The 27,294-nt window shown below is 49.4% G+C and overlaps 1 protein-coding gene across 1 annotated transcript in view; it reads left to right on the top strand.

The window, feature by feature from the left end:
* Nucleotides 1-27,294, top strand: part of ADCY1 (adenylate cyclase 1) — a 144,957-nt gene that overhangs the window by 102,748 nt on the left and 14,915 nt on the right. Inside the window, exons 9-17 of the mRNA XM_032758145.2 lie at nt 1,309-1,503; nt 1,606-1,703; nt 3,160-3,244; nt 8,623-8,712; nt 9,512-9,765; nt 10,092-10,218; nt 25,843-25,959; nt 26,066-26,212; nt 26,874-26,972. Of these exons, the coding sequence (XP_032614036.1) occupies nt 1,309-1,503; nt 1,606-1,703; nt 3,160-3,244; nt 8,623-8,712; nt 9,512-9,765; nt 10,092-10,218; nt 25,843-25,959; nt 26,066-26,212; nt 26,874-26,972 (1,212 nt within the window). The remainder of the gene's footprint in view (nt 1-1,308; nt 1,504-1,605; nt 1,704-3,159; nt 3,245-8,622; nt 8,713-9,511; nt 9,766-10,091; nt 10,219-25,842; nt 25,960-26,065; nt 26,213-26,873; nt 26,973-27,294) is intronic.

The following is a 27,294-nucleotide window of genomic DNA, read 5'->3' as shown; positions in this document are numbered from 1 at the left end:
ATCCTCCATGATAGCCTGGCATTTGACACCAAGGTGACACCTGGCACCTTGTTACTGTTGAGTAGATATGGACATTCAGAGTCCTTGTTCGGCGCCCACTGACAATGCAGGTGGGAGCTCATTACCACTCAGTGGAGATAAACATCTCCACTCCCTATTCAGGTTTTTCTGGCACTATGTCAGTGGGGCTTTGGGTGTGCCTCCTCACAGCCTAGTAAAGATGAAAGTCGAGGCTCCCCACATGCATGGTCTTCGCTGGCCTGGGTGGAGCTGGGGCCACAGATTTTTGTTTTTATGGTCTTTGGCTACAATAGGGTGGTTATTGTCTAAAAGTTTTCTGTTTTGCTAGGTTGCCCCATTTTTTTTTCTTTTGGCTAGAAACAACAGGCTTTTTTGGGGGGGCTTTAAAAAAGTTGATCTGTATCCAATGGCATTTTTTGGCTGTTGGCTTCTCTTGTTTCTAATCTGGGATAAATAAGGCAGAAAGAAACCTCAAGGGACACCACCCACCCCACACTGTTTTCCTTTGAGTTGCAAGGTCCCTGCGATCACCCTCTTCTTTCCACCTTTCACAGTCTGTGTGCTTATTTTGTATGTATTGTCACTGTTTTTATCACTCAGTAGGAATAAAAACAAGTGTGTTCATTTCATCTTTTCTGGAACCGCATGACTAGCCTCTTTTAATATTCTTATTTTCTTCTCAAGTATATTAAGTACCAGAGATTCTGTTTATGAAGCACTGATAGTGAGCTCATGACAAGTAGTTTTAAATTACTCTATTTTCCTTTTGGCAAATGGGTGCTTTCTTGTATCCTTCATGTGTCATATGGAAGCTGTGGAGGAGAGGCTCACTCTCTGTTCCCATCAGCCCTGGCCCGAGTGAGAGATTGGTGAAGCCACTCCTTTTGCCACTGTTTCTCTCTCTTAGAAGGAGGGGGTTGGACTCCTGCTCTTGTAACTCTGGGGAATCTCTTTCTGCATTTGTTGGGGTTTTATGAGTTTAGGAACCTGCTCTTACTGGGTGCTGTTCTCCCCACTGCACTCGTATTTAATCACCTAATCCTTGCTGCCATGCCATCACATAGGGGCCATAAAACCCCCATTACAGGTGTGGGAACCCCAACACTGGCTGCTGAGATGACTCACCTGCCATCTCACCACCAGCAGGGCAAAGTCATGATTATTAAATGTCAGATTCCCAAACCCGATCCCACCCTGCAGCGGATCTGGCTGGAGGGAGAGTACAGGTGCTTTTCTTCAATAAGTGGAGAATTTGATGATATTCCTTTATTTCCATGATGGCTCCAGCGGAGGGCATTAAGAACAGCCTCGGAAAAACTCAGAAACCGCTCATCTTTTTCTACCAACGTTGTCTACACTACCCCGGGCACTCGCGTCAACAGGTACATCAGCCGCCTCTTAGAAGCCCGCCAGACAGAGCTGGAGATGGCAGACCTGAACTTCTTTACCCTGAAGTACAAACATGTCGAACGGGAGCAAAAGGTAAGCAGCTCTGGTTTTCGGCTTCCCTGGTGCTGCTTGCGAAGGCGCTGCCTGGCTGGAGGAGGCCTTCAGCCCTGATGGATTGACTTCTGTCTTACACAGTACCACCAGCTTCAGGACGAGTATTTCACCAGCGCCGTTGTCCTCACCCTCATCCTGGCTGCCTTATTTGGCCTTGTCTACCTTCTAATATTCCCACAGTGAGTATTTCTATCAACGAGGTGAGGAACTCACCAAGAAGTCCCGGTTTCTGGGGTTCATGATTGTGTTTCTGTTGTATGCTCAAGCTTCGTCTCCCACGGTTACTGTCCCAGTGTGTCCAACATGGCTGACATTAGCCAGCCATCATTTCCTCATTTTCTCAAGTCAGTAGTGTAACAAGCCTTGATGGTATATGGCATGGGACTGGTCACTTTCCATTTTAAATTTTGAATTTACTTAATTCTAAGACACCATATATTTTTATGTTTTTTCATCCATGCAACATGCACCATTGCTGTAATAATAACTTTTGGCTGGGTGTAGTGGCTCATGCCTGTAACCCTAGCACTTTGGGAGGCTGAAGCAGGAGGATTATTTGAGACCAGTAGTTCAAGACCAGCCTGAGCAATATAGCAACACTCTATCTCTACAAAAAACAAACAAACAAACAAAAAATTAGCCAGGCATGGTAGCACTTGCTTGTAGTCCCAGCTACTCAGGAAACTGAGGCAGGAGGATCCCTTGAGCTCAGGAGTCTAAGGCTGCAGTGAGCTATGATCTCGCCACTACACTCCAGCCTGGATGACATAGTGAGTCCTTGTCTCTAATAATAATAATAATAATAATAATAATAACAACAACAATAACGTTTGAGAAGAAACTGCACTTAATGAGCTCATTGGCTTCTAGATCCATGTCAGTTTCAAAAACTTAAAATCAGGGAAAGTGGCCTCTTAAAAGAAAGAAAAACAGTAATTTAAATAACATTTAAACATCATATAAGTCAATGTGAGTTTGGCAGCTTCTTTTTTTTTGTATTTTTTTTTTTTGCAAGAAAGACACCACTAAGTCTGCACTTGTCACTTTACTTTCAGGTGTACTCATTTCTTAATAAAACCTACCTACGGTAATACTACCTCCTCTGAGTTTGAAAGCACACGGAGGCCACCCCACACCTGCGGAGGAGGAGGGAGTTCAGCCCTGGGTGCTCTGCATCCTGCCCAGCCCACAGACACTGAACACAGCAGCCTGCCTCATGGGCCTATTTGGGATTTAAGCGTTTTCTAAAAATGTCCTTCCCAGACAAAGCCCAGCTAGAGAATAGCTCAGCAAAGTCTGGGAAGCTCCTGTCTTTCCATCATGAGGAAAACGGCTTCCAGAAAAGTTCTGTGATTCTCAGCCTAAGCTAGATCTCTGCGGTGGGGATAGGAGAAGTGGGAGGTAGACTCAGGAGGGGCCCTCTTCTCACTCAGGAACCCCAGATGCCCTCCCCTAAGAAAGAGAACCAGCCATGTCAGTCCCCAGAGACCTGAGTGGCAGGCATCCAGGTTAACGATGCTGCTTCCTCTTAAGGGCACAGGGGATGTGGAGGGAGGGGCCAATTCTCAGCCATCTCTTGGGTCCACCTCTCCTGATCCCCACCTATCAGTGACCCTCATGTTTTCTGTCCCCCAGGAGTGTGGCCGTCCTGCTCCTGCTAGTATTCTGCATCTGCTTCCTGGTGGCCTGTGTCCTGTACCTGCACATCACCCGGGTCCAGGTATGTGGGTGGCCTGTGTCCTGTACCTGCATATCACCTGGTTCATGTATGTGGGTGGCCTGTATCCTGCACCTGCATATCATCTGGTCCAGGTATGAGGGTGGCCTGTGTCCTGTACCTGCATATCACCTTGTTCAGGTATGTGGGTGGCCTGTGTCCTGTACCTGCATATCACCTTGTTCAGGTATGTGGGTAGCCTGTGTCCTGTACCTGCATATCACCTGGTCCAGGTATGAGGGTGGCCTGTGTCCTCTACCTGCACTTCACCTGGTTCAGGTATGTGGGTGGCCTGTGTCCTGTACCTGCACATTACCTGGGTCCATGTATGTGGGTGGACTCTGCCTGCCCTCTGGGTGGGATGGGGTGGGATGGGGGAGGCAGTTCCGTTTCCTCCCCCGCCTAGACAGGAAGAAAGATTCTGCTCACATAGCAGGTGCTCATGAAGACCCAGTTCTGCACTGGGCACATGCACTGCTTTGGGAGTGTGCCTGGTGGGCACAATAGACTGGTGATTGATATTGATTAAACAAATGAGCACAAGATACTGATCCTGTTCTCTTGGAATGGAGAGTCTAGCAGCAGGGCAGAAGGGGGATGTTTATTCTGTGTTTATGTCACAGACTTTGGAGAGGGGTGACATTTTCCAGGTACATTGTGCTATCTGGGCCCTGATGCCTCATCTGCTTTGCTCTGTGGGCTTTTGCAGGAAAGGCCTGAGCTTTGCGGCCTTGTACTATCTGTGGCTCACTTGGGAGGACTCTATAGTTCCTAGTCCTGCATTCCTTCGTCACATTCTCCACCTTCATTTCTAAACGACTCGTTTCCCTCAGCCGACCTGGGGATGTCACTTCTGGCAGACCCAGTGTTATTTTTGCATAATTACTGAAAACAGCAACTTTTTGAAAAGATTAAATCTAGTTTCGTTCATTTAGTTTTGTCATTATTCATAGGTAATATCTTGAGTTTTTAAATTTAAAAAATGCTAACTATTAAAACTTCATTCCTATTTCTTCAACTTGTATAGATTGAGTGACATTTGGTTTGACAAATTTTAAAATTTACCACTTCAAGTAAAATTGCTGTTTTTCATATAATTTCAAGTGAAAGCAGGACAGATGGATGATAGTTTTTAAAGGCTATTCCTTTGTCCTCAATGGTGGGAACCAGTGTGCCCACCCAATGGTGTACAAATAGCATAAGACATGCAGAAAGTGTGAAAAGCCATTGGGCAAGAAGAGCGACGACAAAGCAGAAGCCAAGAAATGCACCAGCCTGGAAAGCTCTGCCCAGAGGCCCGGCCCAGGAATACTGATTCTTGTGAGTGGACGTGCACTGCTTTCTGTGACTCCACGAGAGCCTCCCAAGCCAGGTGGTGAGATGGGTCAGCCCCTTTCCCACATGTGAGGAAAGCGGGCTCAGGCAGGCTAAGGGGCGCGCTCATGAAACCAGGAAGCAAAATCTGCACCCAATCTGTCCATAAAAATAATATTCAAGTTTAGAAACCTCTTGGTTGTAAAACACACATGATCTGTGGGATTGGGATGCTGAGACATCTGCCCAGAATCACCCCCCTTTTGTTAATAAGGGAGCTGCCCTCATGGCTGGGAACTTTGGCCGGAATAATTCCAGGTGCTGACATTAAAAGAGGCTAGCCTGCAGTTACCCCATGAAGCTTCTTCTGTATTCCAGTGTTTTGTTCTCTTGGTGGACTCTGCCCTGGATGCCACTGGCTCCTTTCCTTCTGAATATTCACTCTCCCTTCTCACCCTCTTCTGTAAGTGAGCGTAGAGCATTTTTTCCTAAGTATGTGATTTGGAGGTGCCAGGCTCGAAAAGCAGTGGGGGTCCAGCTTTCCTGGGAGCGCCATCAGTGGTGCTTGCGGCTGATGTGGAGGAAGCAGAGTGGAGACTGAGCGCTGAGACTTCTCAGCTAGGACAGGAGAGGGGTTTCAGCTCATAGCCAGTGTGTACTGGGTCAGGGTTTGATTGAATCACAAGTATTTAGGCTCCTGTTTGCAGGCTCTGCACCGGGCTCTGAGCATCCCTGCTGACCCTGAACCAGGGAAGAGGCCTGTGCAAATGGCTGTGGGGATGGAGGTGAGGGAGGTTTGCAGGAAGCCAGCAGGGGGTAGGTCAGGGCCACCCAGCAGAAGGCCATTGTGGCCTGAGTGGATGCAGTGGGTCATGCAGACAGAGTTAGTTCCAGAACACATCCCTGAGAAGGCCGGATAGAAATGTTTCCCTCCCCGACATTGACAGTGCCCAGAGCCAGGGTGCCCAGGGCAGTGTGGCAGTTCCATGGCCCCTTGGGACCTTCACCCTTACCTGATTTCCCCATCCCCATCCCTCGGGGGTGTGCCACCTCCACACTTGGGCTCCAGTTCTTTGGGCCTCAGGGTTGCCCTCTGTGAAATGGCGGTGATGATGGCCCCCACCTCACTGGCTTGACATGAGGATTCAGTGAGCTCATTTGTACAAAGTCTGGAGCAGAGCCTGGCACAGCACATGCTCAGGTGGAGTGTTCTGAAGTCAGATGAGACAGAGAAGGCTGAATGGGGGTGGGGCAGTGGGTGTAGCTCATCCCGGGAATCAGGGTGGGGAGGTGCCTAATCCTGTCCATCTTGACCATCTGCAGAGGGCGGCAGAGCTGACCCGAGGGTCCTGCTGAGGGTTGAAAAGGAATGCCTGGGGCAGGATGTGGACTTTTTCTGTCTGGGTTGCAGGCTGAGGTTTGCATGGCTAGGCCTGGAGAACATCAGGAGCGGGCAGAGGAGAGGAGGAAGCCCAGGAGGTGCGCACTGGCTGGACCCTGGGGTGCTACAGGTGGGGCAGGCCGAGGTCAAGGCGTCAGGCACATTCAGAGGCCCTTGGCTGGACCCTGGGGACGTGGGCACAACGTGGTCCACAAGGTGGCTGGGTGTGCCTCGGATAAGCTACTTCCGCTCCTCCCACCCTGGCCTGGTGCTCACAGACCTGCATTTAAGCCCTGTTTTCCCCATCCTCCTTCTCGTCTTCCTAGGGCTCTAAGGGAGGCGGATGAGACAGGCCCAGGAGGATGTTGGGCCCACCCAGGCTGGCTAGGGTAGAGGCCGCATCCCATCATAGGTCCCCAAGCCAAGGAAAGTGGGAGGTGGTGGAAGGAAGATTTGCACCAGTTATGATACTTGAGTTAAACTAGATGGCTTTGAAGAAAAGAGAAAACCTTGGCAGAGATCCTTAAGGTGGGGGGAAGGGAGCCTCGCTGCACAGAGGGGAGTGTAGCACCACCAGAGACAGCCCCAGGGCTTCATTCTAGCCCCTGTGAGTGCAGACGGTCAGGAAATGGTGCCTGCTTTTTCTCCCTCTCATCCTCAGGTGACATCATCTCCGAAGTGCCACAATGGCCACTTTGTTCATGAGCCCATTGGGATGACAGGAGTGGCTGAGGAAATAGAATGACTGGTGTCCACAGTAGGGGTCATCCTATCCACTGGATTCAAATTCTCCCCTGCTCAGGTCACCCTTTGGTGAACATTCATATGGGACACAAGTATCTTAACATTTTTCACCCACTTGGAGAGGTTTATCTACATACTTTTTCCCTAGACCCTCTTGTCACTAATTTTCCAACCATGTCTTTCCCAACTCCCTGAACATCCAGCCAAACCGTTGTCCACAGCTCATGAATCGGTATATGACTACATTCACCATTTCTCCTTGGAAGCGAAGTGCCCACCCAGGGGAACCGCCCAAAGTTCTGCCCACTGGGAGGATTTCCCTTCACCGTTGTCCCTCAGGGCTGTGTCACATGGGCTGAAGTCCTGCAGCTGCCCACAAGGCCTGAGCTTCTCTTACTCTGTCACCTAATCAGAGGGAGCTCCCCATGAGGCCGTAGGTGCAGGCTGGGAGAGAGAAGGCAGGGTAGCAGGACTGGGGACTATGGTCATTGGGGCCACTTTGTCATGTCACTTACTTGTGCTTTAAGGGTCTGCTCGAAGCTGATCATATATATTAGCACTTTGATTTGATGATGGAGGGCTGCTGTTCACACCCAGCTTCATGGCTTGGTGGGTCAGGTAACGCCCAGTTCATGATGGGCAGCTTAGGTCATAACGGTAACTTGGCCCACGGGTAAGGGTTCAGGCTCTACTCAGGCCCAGCAACAGGCCAAGAGCCTTTCTCAAAAGGAGAATAGTTACCTGCAAAACATGGCAGGATCTTGCTCTAAAATCCTGTTCCCAGGCCTGTGGTATGGCTCCTGCATGGGGGCCTGCCAGTGGCTCTGGTGGCCTCCCTTAGCACACCGAGCTCACGCCAGGTGGAAGCGGGGGAAGCAGATGATGGGAGGCTGCAGTGGGGATCAAGGACTTGCACCTGCGTCTTGCCCAGAGGCCAAGTTGGGACTGGGAGGGAAGCGCAGTGATCCACAGTCAGTAAAGTGTTTGAGCCTCACGCCGCTGCAGAGCAGTGGTTCTTCTGAGATCAGCAGAGACCATTGGGTTAGTGAAATACCCAGTGGTCTTTTGGGACTTGGGAAACCTAGAACTGGATCCCAGATCCATAACCCACCAGCTGGGTGAGCTGGGACACACTGCCCTGTCCTTGTCCGTAGAAGAAGTGATGCTGGACTGGGTGGATTTGTGCCACCTTTTTCTCAACTGTAGAGCGGAGTTAGTAATGATCTGACCTCATGTGGGGGTTAAAGGAATAACCGTGTAGCCCGCGAAGGGCACCCCGGCTAGTCAGGGACTCTAGCAGGGTGAGTTGTTTTCTGTAAGGTCCCTGTGTATTAATTTTAGTTTATATTTATACTTTCAGAAGTGTTAAGTATAAAAAGGACTTCTTACTTTTATCCATGAAATCATTTTTTGAAGACTTCAAAATGTATAATACATAGATTTAAAATAAAATTTCTAATAACTATAAAACCTACATGAACAAAATAATACAATTTATTTAGAGCATATCAAAGAAGACACGAATGGAAATTTTACCATTTCTGAAATGGAAGAATTCAATATAATGAAAATACCAAGTTAATCTATCCAGTTAACTTCAGTGCCAATCAAAGTTACAATGCGGGTGGAAGGAAGGGAAGTATTATTATTTGTAATTTAAAGACCTCAGGTTTCTTTTTTTAACTTTGGCAAGCTTTTCACCTGGGAGAATAAACAAATGAAAAAAAGCCAAGAGACATGTGAGGAGGGTGAATAACGGGTGTGGACCTAGCAGCTTGCAGGTCATCTGCACATTCCGCTATAGGAAGTATTAACTGTGCATGTGAATCGCCTTGGTAATCAGAGGGTATTTTCTAAATTGACGTTTCTTATTCAGTGTTTTCCAGGGTGCCTGACAATTCAGATTCGTGGGGTATTTTCTAAATTGACATTTCTTATTCAGTGTTTTCCAGGGTGCCTGACGATTCAGATTCGCACTGTCCTGTGTATTTTCATAGTGGTCTTAATCTACTCAGTAGCCCAAGGTTGTGTGGTGAGCATCTCCAGCTTGCGGCATGCACTGGGGCGGGAGAGGGCATGGCATGGAGGACCAGCCCAGAAGCCAGGACCCGGGGCTACAGAGACAGGGAGGTCAGCAGAGACGTCAGGAACAGGCATGGGGCCCCAAGAAGCCAGGGAACAAGATACTTTACTTAGCAGAGGAAAATGCAAACTCTCCCTGGTGAAAGGAGCCTGGCTTCTCCATAGAGTGCAGAGGACAGAAGCGGGGGGGGGGGGGGAACAGCACAGAGACGGGGCAGGAGGAACAGGATGGAGCTGGGGGTTGGAGTGAAAGGATGGAAATGGGCGGGAGTAACAGGATGGAGTTTGTAGTGGGAGTAACAGGATAGAAGTGGGGCAGGAGTAACAAGATGGAGCTGGAGGCAGGAGAAACAGGAAGGAGAGAGCTGGGGGCAGGAGGAAGAGGACGGAGCTGGGGGCATGATTAACAGGACAGAGCTGGGGGCAGGAGGAACAGGACAGAGCTGGAGGCAGGAGTAACAGGATGGAGCTGGGAGGCAGGAGTAACAGGTCGGAGCCGCTGGGCTGGGGAGCAGGCAGGGCTGATCCCACCTGTTCCTCCCTGGAGCCTCTTGCCTGCTCTGGCAGCCAGTGGGGAGCCTTGAAGTGCTGTGAGTTGCCATGCGGTCTGTGGCTTGGTGTGTTAGCACTGGGGGTGGGTCAGAGCAAAACCTTGGGAGACCTGCTTGAAGAGGGACACCTGAGCATGCTTAGGGGCTGCAGGTCTTCACCTGCCCTTCGCTAAGCCCCTGTGACCCCTCCCTTCCCAGGTGGGCTGCCTGCCTTGGGCCTGGAGCTCCAAGCCCAACAGTTCCCTGGTGGTCCTTTCATCCGGGGGCCAGCGCACAGCCCTACCCACCCTGCCCTGCGAGTCTACACACCATGCCCTGCTCTGCTGCCTGGTGGGCACCCTCCCGCTAGCCATATTTTTCCGGGTGTCCTCCTTGCCAAAAATGATCCTGCTCTCCGGGCTCACCACATCCTACATCCTCGTTCTGGAGCTCAGCGGATACACCAGGACTGGGTAAGTGTGTGGCTCCTCGAGAAAAAGGCCTAAGCAGCGCTACTGAATCTGTGTATACAGATATGCACTATAGGCTTCTGAGTCCAGAACTAGTCAAGATGAATTCTATACACAATTTTTAGTTTGGTGGCTGCTTCTCTTCAACCCAAGTTTTAAAGGACTCAGATTTCCCTATGATAAGTGACTCTTGGCCAAGGTCAATCCCAGCAAGCTGTTTTTGGGTGTCACCACCTGAGGGTCACTCTGAATGGTTCTTGGGTTTGGTGGCAGAGTCTTGCCCTGGAAGCTCGGCACTGACTTGGCTTTTCTTCCTCATATTCCCTCAGGGGTGGTGCTGTCTCCGGGCGCAGCTACGAGCCGATTGTGGCCATCCTGCTCTTCTCCTGTGCGCTGGCCCTGCATGCCAGGCAGGTGGACATCAGGCTGAGGCTGGACTACCTCTGGGCTGCACAGGCAAGACGAGCCCTTTCTGCTTCCTGGGGGTAGGGTATTTGGAGGAGGAAGAAGGCTTCAGCAAGCATATGACAGGGGCTGCCACAGACACCCACACGCCATATGGCCCTCGGAGGGCTCTCCTCAGCGGTGTGCAAGCCAGGCACTGTCTAGGGATGGAGGAAACCTATGCTGGGGGATGCAGGGAGTGGGAGCCTTGCCTTGTGAGAAGACATTTCAGAAGGTTGTGGGGTCCATGTGATGGAGACCTGCCTGATGGTCAGAGTGTGGCTCTTTCACGAGGCAGTGAGTCCCCCGCTCCCTGAACAGCATGTGCAGTGGTGGTGCAGAGGGGCTTAGCCTCAGCAGGGCTGGACAGTGGCAGCAGGTCTCATCAGGGTCATTGGGAAACACAAGAAAATGCCAAAACTCTCACCACCTACTCCAAATTGAGTAGGTCAGCAGGTGGGGGCTGGACATCTATATTTTTACATGTACCCTGGGAAATTCTGACGCAAGAGGCATAAGCACCTCTCTTTGGGAGACTCCATGGAGTAGCAAACATGTGAACTGGCCTCAGGCCCCAAACATCTGGGTACCAGGCTGGAGAGGAGTCATGCTTTCCTGGTCTGTAGGTGGCTTTCTGTTTGGATGTGATCCTGGCAATGACTGCCAGATATTCACCTTGAGTTCCTGCTGCGGAGCCATGGCAGGGGCGTACCTGTGTCCACTCCATGGCTAGGGGCCAAGGCAGCGTGTGGGTGCTGGTCTGAGCATCTTCACACCAACTCCATACTCCACAGGCCTCCGGGAGGTGAGGCAGTCAAGCATTCAGGGCCAGGCTACCTGGGTTCAAATCCCATTTGTGGAATTTGCAAACTTTCACCCTGGGAAAATTGCTCCTCCTAGGTTTCCTCCCCTGAAAACTGGGAATGAAGGCTGATGAATATTAGCTTTAGCAAGAGATGGTCTTCTTATTTTGACACCTTAAGAATAGGTCTTTGCTGTTGGAGCTCTTTGATCTCATTCAGTCTTCAGAACAGCACTGCCTAGGAGCTGGAATTACAGACAAGAAAGCAGGGGCCACTGAAGTAACATGCGAGAGTCGGGCAGCCATAAGGTGGCTGAGCTTGGATCCAGCTGCCATCTGTGTGATCTTTGGGTAGGCTCTGAACCTGTGGAGAGAGCTGTGTCTAGGGCCAGGCAGGACAGGAGCATTTTCATCCTAGGCCTACTCTGCAGCCAGGACTGAAGGCAGGTGCAGCCCAGAGTTGGGGCACAGATACCAGACAGGCACAGCCCAGAGGGTGGCCAGGACCAGCTGAGGGCTCACTGTGGAAGCAGGACCAGGCTTGCTGCTGAAGTTGGGAAGCCTGTCAATTTTTTGTCCTTCTTCCTGAGGCTGACTGGGCATCAAGCCATGCAGTTAAGTGACCGAAACCCTGGTCAGCAGTAGCAGGGGTGACAAAGGTTGGGCCTGGCATCAAGTGGTCCTCGTCCTGAATTCCAGCAACTCCATGTAGGGTCTGTGTGACTTCAACCAGTGATAGGTCAATCTGTCTTTCTGCTTCAGCAGTAAAATGGGGTGAGAATCCTAATTCAGGTGTGCAAGAAATAACTGAAATTCTCTTCCTGATGTCGTTGGCCACGGACCTTGTGCAAAGTAGGTGCTCGGTAAGGCTGAGCAGCCCTTTGTCTAGCAGCCTGTTACTCTGTGATGAGCCATTTTTGGAGGGATCTCCTTCTGGGAGGGAGGGTTAGAGTGGGGTAAAGGGTAGGTGTGAGGAGCATCTGGAGGCAAGTTATCACTCGTGAAAAAAAGGAACACAATTGTTTCCTCTAGTTTTATTCATCTGGAAAAGACAGAAGCAGCTCGGTGGGTTTATGTCAGCATGACAGGGCAGGATGCATACTTAAAGTGATGGAAATTATGTTGTTGATTTGAGTAAGCAAAAGAAAGAACATATACATACATCACACACACACACACACACACACACTGTCTATATGTGTATCTATATACATGTGCTCACAAATGCTTGGTGAAAAACATGGCTTATTTTTTCCTTCACTGCATAATAGCTTTATTGAGATATATTTCACATAACACAATTCACTTGTTTAGTGAACAGTGGTTTTCAGTATACTCACAGTCCTGTAACCACCGATATTAGAATATTTTTATCTCCCTCAAAAGAAACCCATCCCCATCAGTTAACACTCCCCATTTCTCCTCAACCCCCAAACCCTAGGCAACTACCAGTCTACCCCCTGTCTGTGGATTTTCCCATTTCATTTATTCTTCAGCCTGTGTATTAAGTTAGTGCCTGTTCTGGGCAGAAGACATTCCTGTGTCCTACTAGATGGAGCTCTGAGCTAGCCTTGCAAGTGGGGAAGACCCAGATTCCCAAGGGACTCATGATCTGGCGCTGTCTTCACTGCATACCTGAATTCCAGGTTCTGGAGTGGGCAGGGGTTGCTGAGAACCCTCGCCCTTTGGCCTCTCCTGGGGAAGTGCTGCTGTGTGGTGCACTCACTGTCAGCAGGGCTGTCTGGACAGGCCCTAATTCCTGCTGTGGAGTGGGAGGGGTCCCTGGTGGGGGCATAAATACGTCTGCATTAAGCTGTTCTTGCACTGCTATAAAGGAATATCGGAGACTGGGTAATTTATAAAGAAAAGAGGTTTAATTGGCTCACAGTTCTACAGGCCGTACCAACAGGCACCAGCATCTGCTTGGCTTCTGGGAAGGCCTCAGGGAGTTTTTACTCATAGCAGAAGGCAAAGCATGAACATACATGTCACATGGTGAGAGCAGGAGCAAGGGGTTGGGGGGAAGGTGCCACACACTTCAAAACAACCAGATCTTGTGAGAACTCTGACTATTGCGAGAAAGGATAGCACCAAGCCAGGAGGGATCCGCCTCCATGACCCACACACCTCCCACCTAGACCCCACCTCCAACACTAGGATTACATTTCAGCATGAGATTTGGCGGGGACAGATGCCCAAACCATATCAACATCTGAGTCTGACTTATCACCAGAGGAGTGCAGGCTGTGGCAGGAAGTGAGTCCTCACACTGGAAGGCCTGACTGCGGCCACAGTGAGGAAGCAAAGCCAGGCATACTGGGGAAGAGCCAGTGTTTCTCTGGGCCTTGTACGATGCTTCAGATTCGGCTATGGAAGGATGAGGGATGGGGTTGAAGGGAAAGGGATGAGGAACATAACAGAAAGAGGGAGTTCTTCAGCAAAAACTGTGAGAGGAGTCAGAGTCCAATCACAGGGACCAGTGCTCCCTCCAGGCCCCCTGTGGGCACTGGAGCTGCAAAGGGAGGGCGATAGGACCCGATCCCTGTCTCCAAAGGTGGTCTGACAGTGGAGTGTGACACAGAGCCTCGGAGGCAGGTGGGAGCCCTGTGATCCACAGGGGCCCTGAGGAAAGCAACTTGCATGGTCAGGGGCTGGCAGGAGGGCACCTTGGAAGTGGTTGTGTGGAGTCTGGCCACAGTTGGCCATCAAGTGAGGGTGCAGTAGTGGAGGTAGAGTGGGTCTCCAGGGGGCTGTGCATGTATCACAGCCTGGGCTGAGAGCGGAGGGCACACTCTAAGGGGGTGAGTTCAGGAGCCCTTGGACTATTTGAAAGATAGGGGCAGGCACAGGGCACCTCCAGGCTGGTGTGACACTTGGGGCAGCCACAGTGGGAATGGGCCCTAGAACCAGGGAACAGAGAGGGCTGCCTGATAGGATTTACCACCTTCAGCTGAGAGACGCAGCCAGTCTACAGCAACCATGCAAAGAGGAACCGGAATGCTCTCCTCCCTCACTACTGGCCCCTGCTCCCGCTCCCCATTGGCCAAACCTGGCCGGAAGTAGGAGGCCCAGGACCCTGTTGGTAGAGTCCTTGGACTGGCCTCCCTGGAACAGAACCGGTGGGGAATGAACTGCAGATACAGCACGTACCTGCCTTGGAAGGGAGATCTGGCCAGCTGCAGTTTGCTAAAGCCACACCAGGTAATGGGAAAAGAGCCTCTTTATGATGGGCTGTGTTGCTGAACTTGGTCTTAGTTTGGCTCCGGCTGGCTATCCAGGGTGATCCAGCTGGCTGGTCTGGGAGGATATGTTGACCCAGCCGTCAGCTGGCCTCTCTGGGTTCAGATCTTTTAGTTGCAAAAACCTACTCAGAGCTTGAGAAGAATGGACTTGGGATGAGCTAGAAAGAATGGACTTGGGATGAGCTAGAAAGACTGGAACAGCCCAGGCCCATGAGATCTGGGGTTTCCAGGTTATTTACTAGGGTGCCTGGTTAGCTCCTCATTCTCAGACAGCAGAGTTGGGCCTTGGCTGTGACTCTTCCAGTTGAGGGACACTTCTGGGAGAGATATTTTCTCTCATCTGGGTTGACATGGCTTTTTCTTGGCTTTGGTGTTCTTTGAAATGTTATTAAATGCAGTATTTGACCCTGCCATGTCGTTCTCCATCCAGCGATATCCGCTAGCAATGCCCAATGAGCATAACAGTAATTTTAGGGCTAGAATATGCATTCCTGGGCCTTGGGGCAGCCCGGGCAAGTCTGTGGATCCTTGTGCATGTGTGTCACAAGAAAGGGTTGCTCACATGGAGTACACTGCCATGTTTGTCCACAGATAGGTAACAACAAATGCCACCTGCTTTCCTATAACCCTAGCAAAATACAGAACTTTGTAGACTTTGCCTGTTTTGCCCTTGGACATTTAGGTATGTAGTACAAACATTAGAGTGCCTCAAACTATTGCAAAATTGCCAGGCCAAACACTAGGTAGGTTAATTATTTACAGAGACTGGATTGATTGTCCAAACCTGCACAAACAGATAGGCTTTTCCCTTGGGAGGCATCTTCAGCCTTTTCGCCCGTAAACTCTTGTATGCTTTTGTTCCAGTGTCATTTCTTTCCTTGCATTCAGTAGATAATCATCATGGGAATTATAATTTCAATGTTTATGCTATTTAGTATAGAATGCAGTTAAAACAACTTATTTCTCTACCAATAAATGCTTAATTCAATGGTAATTCCCATTTTGCAGTTGCCATTATTAACATTTAGAGGGAAGGTTTCCTAAGATGTGGTCATGGCACAGACATGGAATTTCTGGTGGCAGAAGCTAAGTTAGAGACCTGGTTCCACCTCTTACTCTGGTCACTTGTCTTCTCCACACATGTGACAGTGACACTTGTCTCTCAGGGGGTTATGGAGGAGTTTATGTCATATAAAGCCATGGTCATCATGCTTCGTGGACCCTGAAATGTTGTACGCTTGTTAGTCGTCATCTTGTTCTCTGTTACTGGCCATAGGTTTCACATCTGGCCTTTGGGTGAGTACATCCTCGCAAACAGCTTTTATGGAGGGACAAATGGTTCCAGATGTATCCCAGCTGCATCCTACAGCACACTTCTATGGAAACCCTCGAGGAACCAAACCTTGGTGCATAACCTCAGGACCCTACATCCATCAGGCCCCACGCCCACTGGAAACACACCCTTTGCCCATCTGAGAGTGTGCACTCAGCCTCTGGCATGCATCCACTCTGTACCTACACACAAAGTATTACCACCTGCCTCCATCCAACAGGTGCTTATTGGGCACCAAAGTATACCTAATCCTGTGCTGGGGATGCTCACGTGGTTGAGGTGTAACCCCTGCCCTTGGGTGCTCACGGGCTGTTAAAGGAATCAAACACAAGCCACAGAAAATTTCAGTACAGTGAAGGGCGTGCCATGTAAAATGTAGACAGGACCCTGACCCAGGCAGGTGGATGTGATATCATTTAAATATAATACCTCACCCCTGAGGCTTAAAGGATGAGTAGGAATTAGCCAAGGGAAGGGCAGAGTGCTAGGTGGGGTAAGTGTGTCTGTCTCCTGAGATGCTTGTTTTTATTGTTATTTTAAAAAATCAGTTCATAATACTGTATTGTGTACTTGAAATTTGGTAAGATAGCAGATTTTAAGTGTCCTCACCCCTCCCCATCCCAGACACACACAAATGGTAACTGCGGGTGGTGATAGATGTGTTAAGTAATTTGATCGTAGTAGTTGTTATGCAATGTATACATATAGGAAACCATCACATTGCACACCTTGGATATATACAGTTTTTGTCAATTAAATATTTCAAAATAAAAAAAATACTAAGCTCACAAAGACTTACCAAATCTGGATCTCAAGAGCAAGAAATTAAATGTTGGTCAAAGGAAGAAAAGGGTCTTTCAGTAATGTTAGAGGGTAATAAAGGGGTCAATTTATCAAGAGGACATAGTCCTAAACATTTATGTACCTAAAACAGATCATCAAAATACATAAAGTAAAAATTGATAGAACTGCAAGAAATTCTTCTATCTATAATTATAGTTGGAGTTTCCAACATTCCTTTCAAAAAGCGATAGAATCACTAGACAGAAAATCAGTGACAGATTGCAACACTTAAGAACACTGTCAACCAACTTGACTTAATTGACATTTATAAAACACACCATCCAACAGCAACAGAATACATATTCTATTCGAGAACACATAAGTATGAACAGTACAGCAAGTCTCAAGAAATTCAAAAGGTTTCAAATCATACAAAGCATGTTCCTTAACTACAATATAATTAAATTAGAAGTCCATAACAGAAAGATCTCTGAGAAATCCTCAACTAAAGAGTATACTTCTTAATAACTTTTGGTTCAAAGAAGAAATCAAAAGGAAAATTAGAAAGTAATATGAGCCAAATGAAACTACATATGAGACCAACTTTTGTGGGGTTCAGCTAAAGCAGTACTTGGAGGAAAATGTATAATACAAAGCACCTATATTAGAAAAGAAGAAAGGTCTCTCTCAAATCACCTTAAGAAGCCAGAAAAGAGGAAATTAAACCAAAAGTAATCAGAAGAAATTAAATAATAGAGACCAGTTTCTATAAATGTTTAAGGAATAAAATAACAAGGAAGTATTATAATCAATTTTATCTCAATAAAATTGACAACTTACAGGGAAGGATACAGATCCTTTGGGTCTTGCTTTTCACCTTTGTTAGGAAGAACCAGAGGAGCATTAATTCTCAGACTAATTTTGTCTACTCCTGAGGCAAAACTCTTTTCGGTACTTTACCTGATGCCTGGTGAATTACAAGGTTTTTTATTCTTGCCAGTGGAGGCAGGAACAATTCTCAGCATTGCATGAACTTTGGGGTTTGTTCCCTACAGTCCTTTCCCTAACCTGTGCTAATCCCTAGATGGTTCTTTCTCTAGCCTTTGCTAATCAGTACTCAACTAGAGACTTGAAGAGACTGGAACACTGTCCTCTCTGGTATTTTCCCTTTGAACTCAAGCTGCCTGGGGCTTCCAAGCCTCCTAGGCTTGTCAAATCTGGGAGACCCCTAGGCTCCACATGCACTGCCTCTAGGCGCGGCCTGGAAACTCTCCCAGCAGTATGCTGGGTCATTGTAGGCCTCATCACTCATTCCCATCACTCAAGGATTACTGTCTTTCATTGCCTCCTGTCCAGTATTTGGAAAGCTGCTGTTTTATATATTTTGTGTGGTCTGCTTGTTGCTTGTAGGAGGGCAAATTGAATCCCTGTTACTCCATCTTTTCCAGAAGTGGAACTTCATGTGGCCATTTAAGTGTCTTTGACCCCAAAACTGGTCATTATCCCCATGTAACAGGTGAGGGCCAAAGTAAATGGCCAAAGGTCAGAACCGAAATCTGCCAGACCCTAAATGGGCACTCTCATGGATGCCATGCAGAGCATGTCTCAGAAGCCTTCTCCTGCCAAGTTAAGTACCACCCAGAGTGGAATGGCATTCTGGTGAGAGCTGTCTGTAGGCAGAATCCTGTGAACACAGCCAAGAATTAGAAGTCCTCAGCTCTGAGGCCTGTGCTTCTCCCTCCACAGCACTCAAGATTTCATATGCATGTGTGGCTGGAGGGTTTCTCTGAAAGGTTAGATCTGGGTTAGAAGGACCCAGCATAACTTCAACATAGAGCAAAAGCTCCAAAGACCCCAGAAGTTGCTTTCTGCCCACAGTGTGGACTGTTCGTGAAGAGCATTGTGGTAGCAGCGTGGCAGTCACCGTGCAACAAGGAAGAAGATGTCTGTGGTGTGTCTCAATGCCGTGTTGGGCTCGAGCACGTGAAGTTCACCTGCAGGCCCTAACTTGATCACAGCACAGTTTTGCTTATCTATGACCAGCCTACAGAACTCAGTTCTGCTAATGCAGGCACCTCTGTGTTCTTCCCAAGAGTGTGGAAAATAGCACCTCATTTCCTGCCTGGTTCGAAAAGATAGAGAAACGTGGTAACTCCAGACTTTCTGATGAGGAAATGGAGCCTTCTGCTTTAAGGCACCAGAGGCCGTCTGAAACAGCAGACCCACCGGACATCCCCTAGGACATCTTTCCATCATGGAGTGTGGCTCCTTTGCATTTTTTTCTGTATGTGTGTGCAATGAGAAATCCAGATTTTACAGCCGTGGCTCATGCCTGTAATCCCAGCACTTTGGGAGGCTGAGGCGGGCGGATCATGAGGTCAGGAGATCAAGACCATCCTGGCTAGCACGGTGAAATCCCGTCTCTATTAAAAAATACAAAAAATTAGCCTGGCATGGTGGCAGGCGCCTGTGGTCCCAGCTTCTCGGGAGGCTGGGGCAGGAGAATGGCGTGAACCTGGGAGGCAGAGCTTGCAGTGAGCCCAGATCACCCCACTGCACTCCAGCCTGAGCGACAGAGCTATACTCCCGTCTCAAAAAAAAAAAAAAGGAAAAGAGAAATCCAGATTTTCTGCAACAGTTTGTGTTACATTTATAATCACAAAGACCATGTTTAGCACAGTTAGTGTCCATGTGGAGTGACCAGGGCCACTCTTGCCTGGCTAGTGGTTGTGGAAACAAGGGAGCTTGTGCTGGCAACACGTGATCAGGGTCAGGCTCTCAGCCCTCCCCGGGACCTTTCAGCTTTAAAGTACTCCCCCATAGGATGGCCTCCCTCACATTCTGAGTGGGTAAATTCACAGTGGCCTCCCCAGCTCTGAGGCCTGTGCTTCTCCCTAGACTCTCCTGCATCTTGCAAGTAGAGCAAAAGCTCCAAAGGCCCCAGAAGTTGCTTTCTGCCCACAGGCTGCTCCTGCTAGTCAAGGGAGGAGAGGAGAGGAGACTCGAGGAGAGTGGAAGACAGAATGTCATGAAGGCCCTGGGCAGGTGTTGTCTGCTCCTCAGAAAGGAGTAATTTATTCTAATTAAGGAGCTGAAGAGGACTTCCTGGAGGAGGTAGTATTGGACCAGGACTTTCACTGTGGCAAGAAATGCTGACTTTTCTGAAAAGGGTAATTTTGGTAATTCTCTGGTTTCAATGTCTGACATTTTACCCTGGAAACTTCAGTCACTGAAACTGAGCTTGATCAATTTCCAGCAGATCCTACCCCCACATTTTATATTGGCGTAAGTGGAAATTCAAAGCTAGGAAAGGGGACTCTGATAGGGCCTTCACTTCGTTAGACAGACAGGGCGCCTTCTGCTTATGGAGGCTGGATGCTGTCTTCCCAGCCTTGGTTTCCCTCCGTGTACAGTGACGGTGGACCTCGTGAATCACTGAGAGCAGATCTCCCAGGGACAGGACCAGCTGTGCCCACTGCAGCCTCATAGCTTCACTGTTAGCAAACGCTCTCTTTACCTGTTTTTTGTTTTTTTTTTTTTTTTTTTTTTTTTTTTTTGAGATGGAATTTTGCTCTTGTTGCCCAGGCTGGAGTGCAATGGTGTGATCTTGGCTCACTGCAACCTCTCCCTCCCGGGTTCAAGTGATTCTCCTGCCTCAGCCTCCCGAGTAGCTGAGGCATGCACCACCACGCCCGGCTAATTTTGTATTTTTAGTAGAGATGGGGTTTCTCCATGTTGGTCAGGCGGGTCTTGAACTCCTGACCTTAGGTGATCTGCCTGCCTCAGCCTCCCAAAGTGCTGGGATTACAGGCGTAAGCCACTGCGCCCAGCCCTCTTTACCTTTTAAAATGGCATCCCCATCTTGCTTCCTATCTGAAACACTGGACACAGCCCTGCCTTCAACTACTATGTTGACTCATCCTAAGAAATGAAGAACTACCAAGCATTTCAGCACAATAAAACTTTCAGCTCAGAAGCTCCTTAGAAGTAAAGACTTCATTGTCAGAAACAGAGCCAGCCTCTGCATTCACCACCGCCGGTCCCAGCATTTCTGTGGGGGGTGGATGTTGGATAGTCCTGGTTTATTCGAGCTGATTTGCCCTCCAGCTTATGAACTCCGATTCCCCCAGCTATGACATCGCCACAGCCTCATTTACACCACAGGGCCATGGATGGGACAAACACATCATGAGGGCTGTGGTCTGCCTTTTTATTTCTTGGAAAGAGAAATGCAACAAGATGCTAAGTATTTTATAGAAAACCACACATGCATGTGTGCATGCACACACACACATACACACACACACACACACACACACACCACTTACAGACTTCTCAGGGCACTGTGGAACATGTACATGTGCCTGCCTGCATCCACACATTGTAACTGCAGCATTTGAAGGCTTATTCTCTCATTTTCTAATAAAGATCAGGGATAACATTTTTAATTCATTGAATTGTTCAAATTTAAAATTATGATTTCTCTTTAATGTAGTAGAATAATGTAAGTCACATTTCTTCTCATGAAGCCTTAACTGAAATGCATTTTTGATCTAAAAAGGGCTTTTCATCTGTCCTGTGCTAAAAGGGAAGTGAGGCTGATTGGAGCAGCAGGCAGCAGAGGCCTGCGTGAGAGGCCTGGGTTTAGGGGATGGCCACCTGTTGCATTGGCAGGACTTGATGGGTCTGAAGTGCTGAGTTGGGTGCCGGGTGAACAAGGATGCTGAGTTGGGGGCCCTGTTCAGATTAAGAACACCAGCACCATACTCAGCCTGCCCCATGCTGTAAACAGTGCTTGTAAAGTCTTGTGCTTTGGCTGGAAAAATAATTAGTGAAAAGCAGGCATGTGTTCATGTTATGTGGTCTCTGAAGTGGCCTCACAAAGCTAGAGTCCCCAGTGGGGAGCTGAGACCTCTCCCCATGCCTCACCCTCCTATCAAGCTGGTCATTTTCATGCATGACCATGGTCCTATGGTTTGAGAAGAACACAGAGTAGGAGCTGGCACCAGAGTGACCCCTGGTAGGCTCAGGTTCCGTGCTCATTATAGCCGCTGAATTGATAGAAAAAAACTGGACAAAATAAAACTGAACTGTCACTGTGTGTTTAAAATACAGTCTTTTGAGCATACAGCCAGCTGAGTACCAGCTCATGGTGAGAGACCTGGGGAGTTTGCTGGGAGCCCTGCATTTGGCTAAAGCCCTGCCTCCAGCCAGTGCCCTGCCTGGGAGAAGCCTTAGCCAGCTTGCTGGGCTCAGCCTGGACATCCAGGCAGAGAGGTACCTTCAAACCAGTCACCAGTAAGAGGAGTGACCAAAGGAACTGAAAGTGGGATGTAGAGTGAGGGCATTTCAGTCCTCCCATCCTGGTACAGCTGGCCTCTGGGGCACACTGAGGACAGAACCAGGGCCTCTGGACAAAAGATCCAGGGAGGGAGATTTTCATTCAACGTATGTTGTCCAGCGGCTTGAGAGTTTGAAGTTGGATGAAGCTGACATTTACAGTAGTGAGTCCTCCATCTCTGTGAGGTGTTCAAGGAAATGCAGATAACTGCTCAAGGAGACTAGGTAGACTGGATTCATTAATTACTTTAGAGGTAAGATTACCTCTAAAAATGCTTCTTGGAATACTGATATTTGAGGGAAATAATCAAGGCAGCCTCCCGAGCAGCCAGGGTGAGAGCTGCAGACAAGGTGGAGAACGTGTGGTGGTTGTGCACCTCTGCTGGGGGATGGGAGGGTGGGAGGCTGGTAGTTGTTAGGGGCACATCAGGGACCTAACTACATGGGAGGGAAGGAGAGTGGAAAGTGGGAAATACTCCAGAGTTCAGCCCTGTAGAGTTGCTGCCTACTCCTGGCACTCTGAGCTCGGGCTAGGTTGCGCGGCAGTCACAGACCTCCTGAGGGTGCCAGTAGTGTTCATCAGAGAGGACGAGTCCTCTTCTCACTCTGTGTCTGATGCAGTTCAGCAAGAGGATCATGTCATCGTTGTCCTCCAAGATCCAGGCCAGTGGACACCGGAGCTTCCTCAGTCCCGCAGCACAGAAGGGGGGCTGTGAAGTCGAGGCTGGCCACTGAGGGTCCAGCCGGAAGCCCCCCTTGGTCTCTCTGGTTATCAAGGGCTGGGACTGCACAATCCTCTTTGTCCCTGAAAGTCAGTGGTGAGCATTAGGGACTTCTACCCCAGAGCCCTGCAGGGAGGAGAGAAGCCACTGGCATCCATTCTGGGGAGACTCACTGGGTCAGGGCATGTGACTCTGCCCCTCTGGTGTTTCTGCCCTCTTGACAACAGTTATGGGACTACTCTGGACATGTGCACCCTGCCCAGCCTGCCCAGCCAGGACCCCCCTGAATCTCAGGATTCATCTGTCCTTGGAGCAGTGACGCCATGCAGAGACGTGCATCAGTTTCTTACTTGCTTGCTCTGATCTTTCTGTGTCCCGCCGGTGGCACGGGTCACAGAGTGCCTCTTGCTTAAGGGAAAACCAAGTGTCAAAGAAGCTGAACATGAAGCAATTCAACCCCAAAGTTAGAGACTAAGTTCCTTTAACTTGAGGGCTGAAGACTATTGTCTTAGCTGCTGCTGTGCTTGGAGAAGTTCCTTTCCCTCTGCACTTTCCCAAAAGGAGGTGTTTGTGGAACCTGGGGTGCCCACAAAGTGGGGTGCGTGCCCCTCAGAAAACCGGATGGTTCAGCGAGGTTTGGGGAGAGGGCATCACAAAGTCTATTTATAGTGATTGTATCTGAGAATTAAGAAATGTTTTTTCCTGATGTTGAATGAACTGGCAGTGCTGACCTGACACTGGCCAGATGCCCTGTGTCACTTGCAGGAGGGAGGTGGGGACATCACTTCCAAGACAGAATGAGGACAGGACCACCCTCCCTTGGCTGTTCCCTTGTAGTAAACATGTTGTTGATTCCAGGTTCTGGGGTTACTGGTCTTGTTAGTTAGAAGACTCTGTCGGGGTGACTGTGGGAGTCACTCATAGCACATGTCGGCACATGGGGAGTTGCCAAGTTATGCTGTTTGTTATTTTGTTCTCTTTTCCAAATGACAAGCACTCTAGGCTGTGACCTCTCTGAGGCATCATGTAACTATCACTAGATGCATCCTGGTCAGTGATTTCTGAAACAGAAGGACAATTGAGAAGGGAAATACCTTTTGAAAGAAACTGCCATAAAGAGAACATTCAGAGCATGGAGGTTGGATGGACACGTGATTTTGTTGACAGGAATAATGTGTGGTGCCCACTACTCTTTCTTAAAAGTAGAGTTTCCTGGTGGGAAAATCTTATAGACTGAGAATTTCAGTGGATTTTCATCACATTTGTTAAAATATATAACAATTACAACTTCTGCTTGGTTTGTGAAAATAAGTGGCACAGGGAAAGACAGCCGTTTCTCATTCAAATTTCACCAAAGACCTTTGCATTTGTGGATGGATTAAGAGATATATGATGATTTCGGAAGGACAGCAGCTCTGATAGCCCATTAATCCAAATGTGGAAATAAGCAGAATGTAGACGCAAATTTTTAAATCACAATGCCATAAACCTAGACTGTGGTTTTTAATCAAAGCATACTCAATTACATTGTTTTCACTAAAATACTATTAACACTAACAATAGTATTTTAGAGACAGCAGTGATTTTTGTGCCACTAATAAATAAAACAAAGCTATTATTTTAGAAATATTCTTTACTTTCTGTTTATGTCACCCTTTACAAACCTTTCTTTTGTGTATATTGGAGCCTGATGTGTTAACACATAATTAATAATGTGGGTCCTATAGAGAGGTGTTTGTCCAGAATGTCATTATTCATGAGAACTTGAGTTGAAAGCAGCCCCAGAGACCATCTGGAAATTGAAGGTTTCTGACCTTTGAGCATGACCCAGAGTAAGTCAGCACCGTGCCCAGACAGCCGCTGCATGGGCAGAGCGTGGCTCCAGCCCATCTGGGCAGCCAGACCCCAGCTCTGGTCTGACCGGGAAGGTTATGGTTCCTGGGTTTCTTTTGTCCTCATCTGCTTCTGGTCTACACTCCTTAAGGGACAGGAAGAAACACCTGGCGCCGTCTGTCTCCATGGGTCACACTGATTCGCTGGCATTGTCTTCCCAGAACACACTTGCACCAGGCCTGCCCTGCATGCCCTGCCTGGCTTCACACACACCCCCATCCTCGTACCTGGCTCTCAAGGCTCGGGGCTTCCTCACCTCTATCCTTGGAAATCTCCACTTCTCTGTTTTAGCTGGTGGAATCACTGCGTGCAGTCTAGCGGCATGTTCTTGGCCAGCTCAGCTCTGATAATATCAGTACTGCCAGAAAGCAGCTGTGCTCTTTAGGCTTACTAAGGGGCATGCTGTCCCCTCAGCCCTTGTTAAGTACAACCCTACAAGGGTTCCCTCTAAAAGTGGGTGTGTTATACCCATTTTACAATAAGGAAACCATGGCACAGTGAGGCTGCATCTGCTGGCCGGGTGACCAGCCACCTAGGGGGACATGAATCAGGGGAGTTGGCCTCCAAACCATGGCTTGTGGTGGCCAGGCCATGGGCCGCTCCACAAGGGCAATCATTGCACAGTGTTTACTACATTCAAGAGTTTAATACCTCCGTAAATGCTGATACATACTTGGAATACTCCCCAAGCTTCACTCCTTTCAGGAGTTGGGTTTTGTGTGAGGAAACACAGGGACCCCAGTGGCTTCTGTCTCCTAGGGCTATGCTGGGCCCTGCCAAGAGCACTTCTTGAGCCCTCACAGTGGTCCATGAATGGGGGCTTTGCTGTCAGCTTAGTCAGTCTGCACGGTCCTACAGCTAGCAGTAAGTGGGCTGGGAGTCACCTGCTCCTGCCATCTGCTCTGCTGTGTCCCATGGTGGGACCCTTTGGGTCTTTACTCCTTGCCCCAGGGAGCTGGAAGTCAGCACTCAGATGAGCTCATTGGCCCTGGATCTGCCCCTGCCCTAGGTCCCTGCAGGGTTCTACTTGTCTCAGTGCCCAGAGGGATGTGGCTCTAGTGAAGAACAGAGAGATTCCAGAGGAAACAGGAGCCTTAGGAAGGTGTCTGCCCCGCCTGGGCGTGAGGCATTTTAGGACAGGTGCCCTGCGGGGCACATCAGGAGCTGCCTGGGGGCTGGTGGAGCCTGTGGATGGGCACATGCCTGAGAAAGAGTTGCTGTAGCATCTGGTCCCTAAGAGGTAGCAGAGGGCAGGACAGACCCTGGAAATGAGGTGAAGCCATAGTTTGTTCTTTGGACATTCTAGTAGATGAGGTGGTGACTTAGGCAGACATCTGCAGATCTTCCCTACCCAGTAACATAGATCTAGTCTTGCGTCTAGTGGGGAGGAGGGACAGGAGCATGGATGTAGACCATCAGCACACCTGGAGTCCAGTTTGGATGATTAGAAGGAAGTGTGCGGTGGGGACAAGTGAAGGCAGCATGAGTGGACGGGACTAATGGAGGCTCATGATACCCCAGGCAGAGGAGGAGCGAGAGGACATGGAGAAGGTGAAGCTGGACAACAGGCGCATCCTCTTCAACCTCCTGCCGGCCCACGTCGCCCAGCACTTCCTCATGTCCAACCCTAGGAACATGGTGAGCACCCAGCCTGCGCCTCCCAGCACTAGCCCGGCACTGCTCTGGCCACCCCCCTCGGTGCTCACCTGGCTGACCCTTCCTGACCCATCCTTTGAATTTCCAGGACCTCTACTACCAGTCCTACTCCCAGGTGGGCGTCATGTTCGCCTCCATCCCCAACTTCAACGACTTCTACATCGAGCTGGACGGCAACAACATGGGGGTGGAGTGTCTGCGGCTTCTCAATGAGATCATCGCCGACTTTGACGAGGTGAGGCTGTGCATCGCCATCCTGACCCCGCCTGGTTGTGGTGGTGCATCCAGCTGCATGGGCAGAGTGTGTCTCATAATATGTCACATTCTCTGTAGCTGGAATGAGAGAAAGCAAATCCCGGGAAGCACAGGCATTCTGTCTCCTTTGGGATACAGACCAACCATGACAGGAGAGAAGGGGGTCTTGACTCTAGGGCGGGGGACCAGGGCCACTGGGTGGGACTGGGTGTTTATCCTCATGTTGTAAATGTCAGGGCTGGGACATCTACAGTGGCCAGGGCTGGGCAGCCTCATCTACAGATGGGCAGGCAGGTGGGTACCTCCAGGCCCTTGTCTACAGATGGGCAGACAGGTGGGTGCCTCCAGGTACCCCCCGGCAGCCAGCCAGGCACTGTGGCAGCCCCACCACCCCTTGTCGTTGGACCTGATTCTCCTGGTGGCTGCAAGCTCACCTGTTGGGGACAGGAATGTGTCCTGTACTGTCCTTCCTCACCTCTTCTTGCCATTGTAGTCCTAGAGCTTGTCTGCCCAAAGCAAAGAAGACACGTTGCTTTCCTGAATGTGTCCATCGGCTCTGCTGTTGCTCCTGGGGGCTGACGGCTGCAGCGACTTTTCTCAAATGTTATGTCATGTTTAACAGTTTTATGTTTTAAACAAAGCTCATGGAAAAAGACTTTTACAAGGACATAGAGAAGATCAAGACCATCGGGAGCACCTACATGGCCGCTGTGGGGCTAGCGCCCACCTCGGGGACCAAGGTGAGTACAGCCTGGCGCTGCCTGCTTGGGGACTGGGTCCCAGCTCTGCCCTAAACTGCTCTGGGACCCTGAGTAGCTTCCACACTGGGGTTTGTTTGCCCTCTGCATTGGATTACGGAAGCAGCTTGAGTGCTGTTTTTGTCCGTGGCTGGCTGTCTCCAGACACAATCTCCTAGGGAAAGTCAGCACAGAAGGCTGCTCACCGGAGCTTCCTCCAGCCCCAGCCCTGCCCTGCTAGACACCTCCCCCCAGAACCCTCACCCTGCCCCTGCTCCATTATCCCCCGCACTGGCCCACCTCCTCAGCAGCCCAGTCCCTCCCC

The sequence above is a fragment of the Hylobates moloch genome, unplaced genomic scaffold, assembly GCF_009828535.3.
Source record: "Hylobates moloch isolate HMO894 unplaced genomic scaffold, HMol_V3 SCAFFOLD_1, whole genome shotgun sequence".
In the NCBI taxonomy this organism is placed as follows: domain Eukaryota; kingdom Metazoa; phylum Chordata; class Mammalia; order Primates; family Hylobatidae; genus Hylobates; species Hylobates moloch.
The sequence above is the reverse complement of the archived record's forward strand: the minus strand, read 5'-3'. Positions and strand labels throughout refer to the sequence as shown.